This window comes from Ambystoma mexicanum, chromosome 6q, assembly GCF_040938575.1.
Source record: "Ambystoma mexicanum isolate Mex_15411 chromosome 6q, UKY_AmexF1_1, whole genome shotgun sequence".
Taxonomy (NCBI): Eukaryota; Metazoa; Chordata; class Amphibia; order Caudata; family Ambystomatidae; genus Ambystoma; species Ambystoma mexicanum.
In genome coordinates, this window is record NC_090937.1 from 703,190,771 (window position 1) to 703,206,463 (window position 15,693).

The 15,693-nt window shown below is 46.0% G+C and overlaps 1 protein-coding gene across 2 annotated transcripts in view; it reads right to left on the bottom strand.

The window, feature by feature from the left end:
* LOC138516235 (ras guanine nucleotide exchange factor P-like) overlaps positions 1 to 13,617 on the bottom strand; it is a 797,007-nt gene extending 783,390 nt beyond the window's left edge. For both annotated transcript variants that reach the window (XM_069631212.1, XM_069631211.1), the window contains exon 1: positions 13,484 to 13,617. In XM_069631212.1, the coding sequence (XP_069487313.1) occupies positions 13,484 to 13,523 (40 nt within the window). In that variant the 5' untranslated portion in view covers positions 13,524 to 13,617. The remainder of the gene's footprint in view (positions 1 to 13,483) is intronic.
* Positions 13,618 to 15,693: the final 2,076 nt, after the last annotated feature.

The window sequence follows — 15,693 nt, forward strand, 5'->3', positions numbered from 1 at the left end:
AGGAGAGCATGGACTTATCTCGCAGAGGCAAATCCCTATACCAATTAACCAGCTACCAGGGTGAAAGGGAAATGCGGATGCACCCCGCAAAGTGAAATGACAGGTCCATTCACCCGGTTGAAGGCACTCATCATGACCAGACATGGAAAATCATCCAAGCGTTTAGTCAGCAGCACCTTAATCGGCACAACAAAATCCAGGAAGCTATAACACCCCATCCCCAACTGCGACCACTCACGACCTTGGCAGGAAGGGGAGATGGTTGGAGAAGTAGGTGGCTATGGAATCACAGATGTCTAATAAGAGAACAGAGGAAGAGTCCTTGAAGAAAGGGACAGGCATGAGAGATGATAATGAATCTAAACGAATCCGGACACACAGTCCAGAGGGTTATTTGCCAGGACTAACACAGAGAAATTGTCTGTTGTTTTCTATCACCATCCCCAGGTCCTATCACAAGCCAAGCTCCACCTCCTGAGGACCTCTCTCTCTTACTCTGGAGTAAAGTGACAAGGCCGAGTGTATTTGGAGACCGTCTCAGTGCATCTGGGATCTAAGACACTGGATGAGATGTAGATGGTGATAACCCAATGAGAAACCTGCTGAATAGAGAAATTACCTTACCCTAACAGTGACCAACCCTCTGCTGACCCATGACCGAAATAATGTTCATATTCCACACCTGGACTGGACACGCAAGTCAAAGGTTTTCTGATCACAAAAAGTAACAATGCCGGGAATGTTGACTCAGTCTTTACTTTAAAAAATGTATAGTGGGCACGCATGGACCCTTGGGTTTTAGGGTGTAGACAGACATACAAAAAAGAACGTAAAAGACCAGTTAAATAATATCCACATATATAGGATAGCGAGAGTCAAAGAGCCAAAAAATCCATGGCCTAGGTAAACAGCAGAGTCTTCAACTTCTTTTTGAAGAACATCCGTGGACTGGATACCTCTTAGATAGAACATGTAACCCCTTATGAGAAATCTCTTAATGACAATGGTTGAGATGTTCTGTGTTCCTTTCCAAAAGTGTATGCATAGGGCCACCAGGGACCACATTCTCGTTCCTGCTCAATGGCACAAGCATATTGTCTATGAGGTGGCAAGACCTTGCCCTCCAGCTTCTGAAAAGCATCAGGAAAACCATGTGAGATAAATCCCAGGATTCCACCTGAAGGCTATTTTCTCTAATTCCCATGTCTACCTGCTCATTTATTTCATTCAGAGAATTCCCCTCGCCAAAAACAGAACCAGTGGTCATTGAGAGTGTGTTACCATTTATGTCGGCATTATGTCTGTGTAAACCAGGCATAGCAACAATGAACAGGAGACTAAGAGACAATATGAGGGAACATAGCCTGAGTGACCACAGACCCAGAAGCCTACAAAGAACCCTCTATAGCATAGATCATAATACGCACAGTCGCTGGAGACACCGCGATGTGCACCTTTGTGCAAGGTGTGACCATGTGCATCCATGAAACTTTCACACGTGGAAATAACTGACTGACACAATTGGCAAACATTGATAACCAAGTAGAAGGATCCTCCCAACCTCTCATTCCTCAAACAAGGTGGGTGATCTTGTTTCCCTGCAGTTGCAAGGGATGTACTCCAGATTTCCTGATACAATGCTTCTTTACACCGTGATGGTAAGCATATCCTGAGCCACGTCATAGGTTCCTCTGTTGGAGACAATCTTGCCACTTTCACAACTGGAGAAAAACAATAGAGATCCTACCAGAAGACAAAGATCCACCTATTTCAAATGCCAGCCAGGATCTGCTTTTGTGCATAAGTCAATTCTATGTTTCTCAGGTGAAATAGCACACACTATTTTACTACACCTTTTTAAGAAAACACAGTTTTCATTCAAACTGAAAACGAAATCAGGGCTTCTCGCTCAAATCTGATTCAGCCTTCTGCCTGTAGCATTCACTTAGAGTTATCTGCCTGCACTAACTCTGTCTCGCTTAATATGTTCCTCTGATAAACTGCCCAATATGATTGTCTATGTAACACTATGGTTTTACTTACCTCTGTAATTATGTCTATTATAATATACCTTATATATACAATTTATTGTACTATACTGTAATTTACGCTATGTTGTATATTTTGTATATGTTGTTCAGTTCTGTAACTTTGCCTATTAAGTTTTCGCGCCCGGATGCCTTTGGGCCTGGTGCGCGCTACAAATAAAATAAATACAAATACCTTTAACAGTACGATTCATTTAGTGATTTATTTAATCACATACTAGAGGGATGTGTTGTCTTATTGAAAACCACATTTAAATCACCCAGTTGTGATTAGACACAAGACGAAATATAGAACGTAACCTAACAAACAAACAGAACTTAACCCTCAAATGTAAACAAAGCTAGTATTCTAAAAAAGAAAACGGCGCAAATGAGTTGCAAAACGTGTCCAAGGTCTTCACAACTTGCTCTATTTCACTTATTTACCAACATTTCTTTGAGGGGAAATGAAGGCTCCGTTTATCTTTCTTTCTCTGCTGGAGGCCAAAGTCAATAAGTGTGACCAACTCAGACAGCCACATGGGCGACTCATGCTTAATTTCCTCTTTAATGAGTGACCACCCCTGCCCCCAAAACAAAACATACGGTGCACTTTCCAAACAATCACGGTCACAAGCAAATTTACTAACACATGAAAGGGCATCCATTTTACTCTGCTTTAAATCTCATCGCAAATCTTCGACAAACAGTTCTTGATCTCGACACTATGAAAATGGGCAAAGATGTGCAGGAAGGCAAGAATTGTGTCTTTTGACATAACAAATAAACACAACGAAATAACATAGCCTATAGCCCGAGCTGACTTGGATTAATAACACTTCCAATCCAGACACCCTGTGTTCATACCATATTAATCCGATAACCAATATGAACTGAACGCATGAGGCTTCAAAATCAATTGTGCCACACAGGAATCAAAGAGCACCTTGATCTGTCAGGTTCCCCATAAAATTAATCCCAATGGTCTCCGAGCATATCCCTGTGTGCCAACAGTGACAAAGTCACATTGGCACGCATCACCAGGCTCTACGGATCGGGGTGGCTTGCCCACTAAGCGGAGTCAACACTGGAGGCAGCATATAGGGTTCCACAGAGTCCCCCCATATGTCCCTCATCATCCTGCTTCCTAGTGAATGCGACACATTCTGTGCATATGTATAACAAAGCGGGGACCCCAGCTGATACATTGGGCTCCCACTTGACCAGTTTGCACCCAACAACACATCTATCGCAGGGTACTGTACATAAAGGTTCACCATTGGGATAAACAAAGTAAGCACTCCCCGCCCCCGCCCCAATAAACGAACAGGGGAGAGACCAGCCCACTCAGTCAGACATTCACAAGTAGGGATCAGAGGCCTAGTCTGTGAGCTGCGAACGCTTTGATGGTCTGCCAACTTACCGCATGCGAGCATCAGCCAGTCTGCAAGGCTGGTCTCTATTGTGAAAAGGAACACGCCCATCTGATTAGAACCACAGTGCAGTCTGATGGAACACCCAGACCGAACATGGTCGATGGGGGTGGAGGCGGCATTCCTGTGGAGTGGGGAAAAGTAGGGGAAAAAAGCAGAAGGAGGCATAGCTGGGGCAGGACCGATAGGTCGTGAAGAGTCAAGGAGCAAAGGAATTTTAAGAGAGCGATTCTGCATAGAGAGCCGTGGAGCACATAGGTAGAGATGGCAGAGGAACTGGGCAGGTTGAAAAGAGTGTGTGTTGTAAAGTTGAGGACTTTGTTGAGGGGAGCCAAATAGCTGAAGGGAAGACCAAGAATTAGGCATACACAGAAGTCCAGTTTGCTCAACACAAGAATACAGATAAGAGTTTTAGTTGAGTGGTGCATGAGGTGTGTGCAAATGTTTCGAATGTTCAGGGATCTGAGTCTGGCTGCCGTGAAAGGGGCTGTGATTAACTAATGGAGTTGCTGGTCGCTGTCAAAGAGAACCTCAAGGTTGCAAGCCATGAGTGAGCGGTGGGAAGTTCAGGGGGAACGGGATGGGAGAAGGGAGAGTGGGGTTGGCACTGGAGGCAGGGAGGGACAGGATTTCTCTTTTGTCTTTCAAGACAGAGTTTAGCATGAGGCAACACAGAGCCACCCGGTGGTTAGTCAGTTGCTTCTGCATTCAGATATAGCAAGGGCTAAGGTGTGGAAGGAGAATAATATCGGAGTATCGTCAGGGAAGACATGATAGTAAAAGGCAAAGAAGGAAATGAGTTTGCATAGGGAGTGGGCCCCAGGCGGATACTAGGGACATGCCACAAGAAGGGGTGTTGGACAGGAGGTGCTGGAAGCCCATGAGAGGGAGAAGGAGTGGTCCAAAAAGTAGGACGACTCCCAGTCGAGTATAGTTTCCTGGAAGAAAAGGGGAGAAGAGTTTGAAGGAAGGAGGGGATCCACAATGTCAAAGGAAAACGTGAGAGTGTTGGCAGTGGTATGACAACTGGTGACGTGGATGAGTACAGTCTTGGTGGAGTATTTTGACAAAAATTCAGATTGGAGGGGTCATCAGGTGAGTGTACCTCTAGATAGTTCACTATATGGTTGAAGGTGAGCGACAGATCTGTAGAATGAGGGGGTTTTAGGGTCAGTAGGTAGTTTATTTCGGACAGGTGTAACTGCACCAGTTTTGTGGAGGGTGTGTGTGCGATAAAAGGGTGGGCACGGCGTCTCATTGTTTTGTGATTTTAGTGGTGTAGGGGGTAAAAACCTCAGTGGAGGGAAAAGAGGAAATGGAAAAATAAAATTGATGGGGAAACCATGACCTGGAGAATCATGCTAGTGTTTGTGGGTGCAAGCGAAAACAGAAAACTAAATTAATATAATAAGAACATTTGGCTGTGTCAAGGGCAGTGGTCAGTAGAAAGTCCTTGTAGATATTTAGAAGAGTGGGTGGGGGGCAGTCTTTGCCAGAACAGCCTTCACAGCATTGCCCTGTGGGGGTAATACATGGTTCAGGAAAGGGATAAAAGGGTGGGCAAAGTAGTGATACCTGAAGGGGGTAAACAGTGCAAAATTGAATTTGGTGAAGGCTAGTTCAATGAAGTGAGCAGGTGAAAGAAGGTGAGAGCTTGGTGCAAAATGTTGCCTTGGTTTAGGTATCGTACCATGGAGTCAGGCTTGAATTTATGTTTAGTGATAGATGATGGGGGGTGGGAGAGTAGCAGGGGAATATAGAGAGTGAAGAGAATGAGAGTGTGGTCAGATGGGGTGTCAATTGCAGGGGAGACCAGGGATCAAAATAGGAATATGAGATCAAGAAAGCTTCCTTTTCTGTGGATTGGAAGGTTATGTAGGTTGATTAGTGAGTTGTCATTTATCAAGTTGGAGTCTTAGTCACATTGGGGAAGTCGGGGTCAACCATTGTGATGGCAGGGACATTAGCAGGAAGCGTTTCAAGTAAGAGGTAAAGTTTAGAGAAGAAGAGGTTGTGTGTAGTGGTTGGGAAATAGACCGAGATATGCTCAAAGGGGGAGGAAGTGGAATCATAGAGGGAAAGGGGCGCTGATGATGTGTACTTGCTGATCATGAGACCAACACTTCCAGGTTTCGGTGATACTCATCACTATTAGTTTGGGGTGATGGGAATCTAAACAATTCGTGAGAAAGGAGTTTTTTGGCTGCGGGATTGGGCATTCCACAGACCCATAGTGAGGTCAACAGGGGAAGCATATGTAGGGGATGTAGTTGGTGGAGCAGATGGGACGTGCATAGGGTAGATGAGGTTGCAGGGAGTGCAATGGGCGAAAGAGAAGCGGCCTGAATGGCATTTGGAAGGTGAGTGACTAATGGGGATGGGGAGAGCAGGGAAGAGTAGTCAGGCTAGCAGAGGGAAGGGGGTGGGCTGAGTCCATGGGATATAGTGGAGGATAAGAACAGTTAGGAACAGAAGCAGCGCTAAAAGGGCATGGAAGGCCCTTCCAAGAAGATGTGGGAGAGTGTAGGTGGACCACATCATCCTCTGCGCCCCAAGAATGCAATTTAAGAAATATCTGGGTCCAGCTGACCAAGCACAATGATGATGAGAGCTACATCTAATCTTGTAAAGTTATATAGCACTCCTCTTTAGTTTGAAGCACTTGTCCCCCCTAGGTTAATGTTACCTTTGTAAGTCACCTATTTTCCAATACATCTTTTTTTTCTTTGTTTTGTCTCTGGTTTATGTCCCACTTTGGTCACACCCTCGTAAACTGGTTCACCACTGGTTCTCCTCTTTGTGCTATTGTACAGATACCTTCCCGGGAAATGACTACGCCTTCTGTTACTGCACAATTATAAGTCATTTCTGACCGAAATTGACATCCCTGTTCTTCAAACAAATGCAAATACACGATATCAATAGTATTAAAATCCACTATGAGGAAGATAAAAGCAACTGACGTTAGAGCAATAAAGGTGGTAAATGTTGCAATATTTATAGGCTTGCATTGCTATTGATAAATGCATATACCTTATGTTCTGTTGATAAATGAATTGACCGTAAATTATGACTTTTACTTAACTGATGAAATGAACTTTAAAACAAAAAATTAAATTTGGCTTTTATGTTTCGCTTCATGCCAGAGTTCAGCGTCTAATGACAGGACCAGGCATCAAACTCAAGCTGCTTAGTGTGCACTTGCTTCCAAGACCAGCACATTGCCCCTGAGCTATCCTCACAACACAACTCAACATGTGAATAAACCTTAGAATAGTAATAATAAAAAAAGAATCTTAAATTGTGCCTGGCGTTTACATTGCATTTCTGATTTATGGCTGCATGAAGGCTGTGTCCATGATCTTGGTGGCAATTTGTTAGATATCACCGGAGACACAAAGCACATGGAGAGACTTGTGAGAGCACAAGTGATAGTGTGTCCCGGCGGTGGCACTGCTCCATCGCTGCATACAGCAAAGCTGGATCAGTGAATGTGGGCAGGCATGAGCAAAGGCAGGGGTAGACCGTGTTCCAAAAGGGCCCTAGAATGGTTGTTAAAAATGGTCCCATATTTCACTGGGTGAGCAATTCCAACCCCTTTAAATGGGTTTTTTCGTGGATCTCCTGCAAGACAATTTGGAAAAAATTGGTCCAAACAGTGAATTTTAAAGAACACTTTTCTCTATAAGAACCTCAGGGTCATCTTCGACTCCACACTCTCCTTCTCTCTCCTCACATCTCTGACGTCTCTAAGAAGTCAAAATACCAACTCCACCTCCTCAGAGGTATTCTTCCTTTCCTAACTTTCCCCCAGAGCTCATTGACTCCAGAGGCCTGGTTCTCTCTAGGCTGGACTACTGCAACAGCCTCTTTCTAAATGTACCTGCCTCTACTCTCCGCCCTCTGCGACTAATCCAGAACAGGACTGCAAGACTGGCCTTTGGCCTCAAGCCCAGGGATTGTACCTCTCCAGCCCTGAAATCTCTCCACTGGCTCCTGTTGGCTGCAAGGATCAGGTTCAAGACCCTCGGCATTGTCCACAAGCCTTTCTAGAGCCGGGGACCACACTACATCCAACTCTCTCTTCCTAAGCACTTTCCTTCTACAGCCCTCCGCTCATCCACCGCCAACTCTCTGGGGGTCAGATGCTTCTCCAGGCTGAGAGTGGGGGGTAGATTTCTCTCCTTGGTTGGTGCCTCCCTCTGGAACAGACTCCCTGTCTCTCTCAAACTTGAGCAGGACCACCTCACGTTCCGGATGTAACTCAAGACCTTCCTTTTCGATTCTGCTTTCTCTCTCTCTCCTGCTGATGTTGCTGCACTAACTGGTTACCTGGCCTCCCTCTGTACCTTATGAGGACCAGGATCCTTCACGACCAGTAGCCCCATGCTCTGCCTCTGGGCTAACGCCCACTAGGGACTGTATCTGCAACCCTACAGTCCCCTGCCTACTTGCAATTACTTAGAACCGGCCACCCCAGAGGCACTTACTTGAGCTTTGCTTCTTGCACTCTCCCTCTCTCTGTCACTTCCCCTCGCCCCTCCCCCTGCCTTGACACAAGGCCTAGTAGGATCGTTTGTTTTGTCCTCCCCTTTGTCCCCCCTTCCTTGTCTTGTCACACATAGAAACACTAGTGTACAGGCATGTTAGAAATGATTTATCATATCATATCAAGTATGCAACAAACAAAAAAAAAGAGTGTAACTATGAGTGCCTGCCCCAACCAGCCTGCTCCCCCGTCCACCTGCTTATGCCTTCTGGTGTGAAACCAAGGCCGTTCTTAGGGCAGGGACACACAGGGCGCCCTGCCTTTTGCCCTCTCCCCCCCCCTGCCACTCCAGCTCGATGGAGTCTTTCAAGGTCTCCCCCAAGCTGGTATGGTGAGAGAATGCGCGGCAGGCGCCCTATTGAAAATAAATGTGCCATGCTCACCGGAGCAGAACACATTTACTAACAATAGAACGCTGATGCGCCAAATATTTGTTTTGCTGCCTGGAGCACTGCCGCCACTAAAGCCGACCCTGTGTGAAATGACGAGAAACCCCTTCCTTGGCGTCCTGCCTCTCCTCCAGTTCACCGCAATATAAAAGCCCCTTTAGAAAGGTGGGCCTCACCATCTGTTTTACAGCTTCACTACTACGCCAGAAACAAACCGTGAAAGGAAATGCATCATATAATCACCCATCATTGTCGCCCCAAGTATGCAGCTTTTTGCACACTTCCCCTTTCAAATCAAATACCATCCGCTCCTCATAAGAGACATACGAAGGACCATAGCCAGAAGCATAGACAAGGAAGGGCCTGAGTGAGCAAGGCCCAGCCAAAGTCTGTAAATGCCCACTCAGCAGCGCTGTGTGGGCATTAACAGATGTTAATGTCACTGCGCGGAGCCAAACTACATTAGCTTCAGGCCCCACATGTTAGACAATCCTGGCCACGCCTCTGATTAGCTACCCCCAATTTCCCACACACAGCTGAGACCCTGCATCACACTGAAAATTCTTTATGTCCCAAGCAGTTAAATGAAACAAGTCGAAACAAAGCTGTGTTGGCGAGATAGCTCAACGAACTCTGACCCCGATGCAGAGCTCTCCAGTTTCCACGTTCCCTTTCTGAGTCTACCATCCTGTTTCTTTCGTGGAATTCTGGGATTGGTAGTCCTCGATTGAAAAGGGCAAAGGCAATTTCCAGAATTCTAAGCAAAAAACAGGACTGGGAAGCTTGCGCACTCTGCCAGAGCATGATCTGCAGCACACCGTTTTGAACCCCTGTTTGACCAAAAAACTATGCAACAGTACCCCACGTATTGTTTTTTAAAGTAGAGGACCGCGTGACCTGTAATTCCATCCTATTTCAACCTCAGGTGGGAACACTTGTGATCACTTCTGAACTTTTGCTGATATTAGTGGTCCATATTCCAGGAGACCTGTTGCAAATTGTAAGTCATTTATATGGGACGCAAAATACATTTCTTGCACAATTCCCCACTGCAAGTGCAAGAAAATTACCCTAGTCAAAAAAGTGCTAGAGCGATATGTCATTGTCCAAGCACGTCGTGTCCCTGCGCAAATGGAATTGCAAAACTGCACTGCTCCTGTGGATCTGCTCTATAGTACCTGCCCACGCAGCCTAAGCCCCAGTCCAGAGACTTGGCAGCCTAATATACAGCAACAACGTAGGCATAGGTCCCCAGTTCAGAGACTTGGCAGCCTAATATAAAGCAACAACGTAGGCATAGGTCCCCAGTTCAGAGACTTCGCAGCCTAATATACAGCAACAACTTAGGCATAGGCACCAGTTCAGAGACTTGGCAGCCTAATATACAGCAGCAACGTAGGCATAGGTCCCAGTTCAGAGACTTGGCAGCCTAATATAAAGCAACAACGTAGGCATAGGTCCCCAGTTCAGAGACTTGGCAGCCTAATATAAAGCAACAACGTAGGCATAGGTCCCCAGTTCAGAGACTTGGCAGCCTAATATACAGCAACAACTTAGGCATAGGCACCTGTTCAGAGACTTGGCAGCCTAATATACAGCAACAACGTAGGCATAGGCCCCAGTTCAGAGACTTGGCAGCCTAATATAAAGCAACAACGTAGGCATAGGTCCCCAGTTCAGAGACTTGGCAGCCTAATATAAAGCAACAACGTAGGCATAGGTCCCCAGTTCAGAGACTTGGCAGCCTAATATACAGCAACAACTTAGGCATAGGCACCTGTTCAGAGACTTGGCAGCCTAATATACAGCAACAACGTAGGCATAGGCCCCAGTTCAGAGACTTGGCAGCCTAATATAAAGCAACAATGTAGGCATAGGTCCCCAGTTCAGAGACTTGGCAGCCTAATATACAGCAACAACGTACGCATAGGCCCCAGTTCAGAGACTTGGCAGCCTAATATAAAGCAACAACGTAGGCATAGGTCCCCAGTTCAGAGACTTGGCAGCCTAATATACAGCAACAACGTAGGCATAGGTCCCCAGTTCAGAGACTTGGCAGCCTAATATACAGCAACAACGTAGGTACAGGTCCCCAGTTCAAAGACTTGGCAGCCTAACATACAGCAACAACGTAGGCACCAGTTCAGAGACTTGGCAGCCTAATATACAGCAACAACGTAGGCACCAGTTCAGAGACTTGGCAGCCTAAAATACAGCAACAACGTAGGCATAGGTCCCCAGTTCAAAGACTTGGCAGCCTAACATACAGCAACAACGTAGGCATAGGCACCAGTTCAGAGACTTGGCAGCCTAACATACAGCAACAACGTAGGCATAGGCACCAGTTCAGAGACTTGGCAACCTAATATAAAGCAACAACATAGGCCCCAGTTCAGAGACTTGGCAGCCTAATATACAGCACAACGTAGGCATAGGTCCCCAGTTCAGAGACTTGGCAGCCTAATATACAGCAACAACGTAGGTGCAGGTCCCCAGTTCAAAGACTTGGCAGCCTAACATACAGCAACAACGTAGGCACCAGTTCAGAGACTTGGCAGCCTAATATACAGCAACAACGTAGGCATAGGTCCCCAGTTCAGAGACTTGGCAGCCTAATATAAAGCAACAACGTAGGCATAGGTCCCCAGTTCAGAGACTTCGCAGCCTAATATACAGCAACAACTTAGGCATAGGCACCTGTTCAGAGACTTGGCAGCCTAATATACAGCAACAACGTAGGCATAGGCCCCAGTTCAGAGACTTGGCAGCCTAATATAAAGCAACAATGTAGGCATAGGTCCCCAGTTCAGAGACTTGGCAGCCTAATATACAGCAACAACGTACGCATAGGCCCCAGTTCAGAGACTTGGCAGCCTAATATAAAGCAACAACGTAGGCATAGGTCCCCAGTTCAGAGACTTGGCAGCCTAATATACAGCAACAACGTAGGCATAGGTCCCCAGTTCAGAGACTTGGCAGCCTAATATACAGCAACAACGTAGGTACAGGTCCCCAGTTCAAAGACTTGGCAGCCTAACATACAGCAACAACGTAGGCACCAGTTCAGAGACTTGGCAGCCTAATATACAGCAACAACGTAGGCACCAGTTCAGAGACTTGGCAGCCTAAAATACAGCAACAACGTAGGCATAGGTCCCCAGTTCAAAGACTTGGCAGCCTAACATACAGCAACAACGTAGGCATAGGCACCAGTTCAGAGACTTGGCAGCCTAACATACAGCAACAACGTAGGCATAGGCACCAGTTCAGAGACTTGGCAACCTAATATAAAGCAACAACATAGGCCCCAGTTCAGAGACTTGGCAGCCTAATATACAGCACAACGTAGGCATAGGTCCCCAGTTCAGAGACTTGGCAGCCTAATATACAGCAACAACGTAGGTGCAGGTCCCCAGTTCAAAGACTTGGCAGCCTAACATACAGCAACAACGTAGGCACCAGTTCAGAGACTTGGCAGCCTAATATACAGCAACAACGTAGGCACCAGTTCAGAGACTTGGCAGCCTAAAATACAGCAACAACGTAGGCATAGGTCCCCAGTTCAAAGACTTGGCAGCCTAACATACAGCAACAACGTAGGCATAGGCACCAGTTCAGAGACTTGGCAGCCTAACATACAGCAACAACGTAGGCATAGGCACCAGTTCAGAGACTTGGCAGCCTAACATACAGCAACAACGTAGGCATAGGTCCCCAGTTCAGAGACTTGGCAGCCTAACATACAGCAACAACGTAGGCACCAGTTCAGAGACTTGGCAGCCTAATATACAGCAACAACGTAGGCACCAGTTCAGAGACTTGGCAGCCTAATATACAGCAACAACGTAGGTGCAGGTCCCCAGTTCAAAGACTTGGCAGCCTAACATACAGCAACAACGTAGGCACCAGTTCAGAGACTTGGCAGCCTAATATACAGCAACAACGTAGGCACCAGTTCAGAGACTTGGCAGCCTAAAATACAGCAACAACGTAGGCATAGGTCCCCAGTTCAAAGACTTGGCAGCCTAACATACAGCAACAACGTAGGCATAGGCACCAGTTCAGAGACTTGGCAGCCTAACATACAGCAACAACGTAGGCATAGGCACCAGTTCAGAGACTTGGCAGCCTAACATACAGCAACAACGTAGGCATAGGTCCCCAGTTCAGAGACTTGGCAGCCTAATATACAGCAACAACGTAGGTACAGGTCCCCAGTTCAAAGACTTGGCAGCCTAATATACAGCAACAACGTAGGCATAGGCACCAGTTCAGAGACTTGGCAGCCTAATATACAGCAACAACGTAGGCATAGGCACCAGTTCAGAGACTTGTCAACCTAATATAAAGCAACAACGTAGGCACCAGTTCAGAGACTTGGCAGCCTAATATACAGCAACAACGTAGGCACCAGTTCAGAGACTTGGCAGCCTAATATACAGCAACAACGTAGGCACCAGTTTAGAGACTTGGCAGAATAATATACAGCAACAACGTAGGCATAGGTCCCCAGTTCAGAGACTTGGCAGCCTAATATACAGCAACAACGTAGGCATAGGCACCAGTTCAGAGACTTGGCAGCCTAATATACAGCAACAACGTAGGTACAGGTCCCCAGTTCAAAGACTTGGCAGCCTAACATACAGCAACAACGTAGGCATAGGCACCAGTTCAGAGACTTGGCAGCCTAATACAAAGCAACAACGTAGGCACCAGTTTAGAGACTTGGCAGCCTAATATACAGCAACAACGTAGGCATAGGCACCAGTTCAGAGACTTTTATTATTCACCAAAAATGTTTTCCAAAAGAGCAAGGGGTGTGCTTGTGCCATCATAATGCCAGAGACGTCCAGTGTGCCATGGCCTGTCTCCATCCTTGAGCGCAAATGCGATTAACAGTCCCGTCCTATTTCCGATAGTACACGTGGGCTGGGTCACCCGCAGCCCCCCCTCCTCCCGCCCGCCTATTCTGATCGCGTACCCCTATGAACGAGCCCATGTTTTCAGCTTGCCAAACTGTAATTTTGGAGTTATGAAATGAAACATTAAGTAATAACAGAGAAAAGATAAAGAGACCTTACTTACCGCAAACAAATAGCAACGCGCTCGCAGTTATTTTATCCATCCTCTGGTCTGGCCCAATCTTAAGCTTTTCAAATAAAGAAATGATAAACACTCAATGTCTCGGCGGCCGCTGGTTGACGTTGAAGTGTGGCACAGTTCTGCAAGAAGCTGTAACCACTATCTCAATTATCTGCTTCCTGAGGGCTCCTCTCATCCAATCACAATCCAACCACAAGCAGAAAAAATAAGAACCTAGGAACGTTTCAAAACGATTACCAAAATGACATCAACTGCAGGATGTTGGTCACCAACACCCTCCTGCACTCTGCACAGAGAAGAACAATGTTAAAGCAGGTGTGTCCTAATAATGACATTTTGTAAGAAGTTCTAGTAGGGCAGGTACCCCAAGAACGGATAGTTAACGTTGAGCAGGTGCAACACGACACACTTAGGCATTTACAGATTTTGGATGGGCCTTGCCCGCCCAGGCCCTACCCTGTCTACACCTCTGAGCCAGCACACATCCAGGAACAGATTCGTACAGGTGTTGGTTTTCCAAATGTCATGTCCCAAAATACGAAATTGCAAACTAGTCACAGCAAATGAGTTACTGCTCAATTGTAACAGGCCACCCCCCCACCTTCCCCTCACAGGCGGGACCAGGACCATTACATTCAGATCCGACCTCACATTTCAAAATAAATTAGTCATGGATAGTTTGAATTGCTTATGCTGACAAGAAATATCAGATTCGTCGGTAATGTTTCATGACGGAGTCCACTTTTAACTATGCTCAACCTATTGTACTTGGATGAAAATCTGGGGTTGGACTGCTAGGGATTCAAACTTGTGAAGTGCAAGTTTGCCCAATGTCAAGAGCAAGCGCTTAACCTAAGCTAGCCACCCAGAAATGAAGTCTAGTTTCTTCAGAAAGGTGTCCCGGGCCCCTCCAAAAAGGCGCCCAAGGCCTGTAGCCTTCCTTTATTTTCAATCATTGGTGCAACATTTTCGGTGAACACGCAAGGCTGTGGCCAGTGGTCATAGCTGAAGGTCATGGCCAGTGGTCCATGAGGCCACACAGTGTTTTCAAATATTAGGTCAACATGTAGATTGGACCAATGGACATGGCCAAAGGGTAGTTGACCCTGAGGCCACTGGTAATCAATGGGATTAAGCTATGGCTTGTGCGATCTAGTGGGGGGCAGGGGATTCTGGGTCTCGAAATTCAGTGGGTGTGGGAAGTGATGAGCATCTTAACTCGGAGTCCCGACCCCCGTTACAAAGCCCATGAGCACATACATGAAATCACAGAAAGGGTTCAATGTGAGATACAAAATGACATCATAAGTGATATCAAAGGGGGGCATTCCCACACTGGCTGAATTTCAAGGGTTTTCTTGCGATAAACCAGGTCACCTTAGCTCTCTCTTAATTGAGTTTTTTTCACTGAATATACATATATTGTGAAGGAGCAGAAGAAGGAAGGGGACACAGTATTGGCATTCTGATTGGATGTTTATTAAATTATAAGAAAAAGGTCTACATTTCCTTGCTGTTATGTGGTTATTCCCTGCCTATGTAACTAACTAAGTTGCTTGTCCTTTGTCAGGAAGTCAAAACAAAAAAAAGGTTTGCTGTCGAAAAAAATGTATCCTAACTGACCCTATCACTATTCGAACAAAAATAAGGTCAGGAGAATGTGCCCCTCTCCTGATTGTCTTTTCTTTTAAGGTATTCTTGCTTCAAGTCTCCTGTCACTCTTGTGATCAGTCCTTGTAATTCTTTCATAAGCTCTGTGGGGTTTATCTCATGTTTATGAATTGCTTTCCATGAGCCGCTTTTGTCTCTCTCTCTTATCTTTTTCTTTACAAAGAAGTACCTTACTTTAGTAGCACACGTTTCCTTAGCTGTGCTATGCTTTCCTGATAGTTAAGGTTCCCCCTCCGTTTTGTTTGTCTCATCTTGACTCCACAGTCTCTGTTCCTTATCACATATAATATTCACCCCTCTTCCCAGGGTATATGTATCCGTCTTTCTGATCTCTTTCCCAACATTTATCATTATTCTCTCTTTCTCATTATTAAAGTTCCACTTCTTTGCCTTCAATGTTGCTTCGAATAAATTCTACCTAGACGACTTTCAGCTATTCCATAATGATACCCTTTTGGCCTCCGAGGTCTCCCGTTATCCCTGTTCCCTTGGACACGGAGGTTAAACTCCTCTGGGGCATC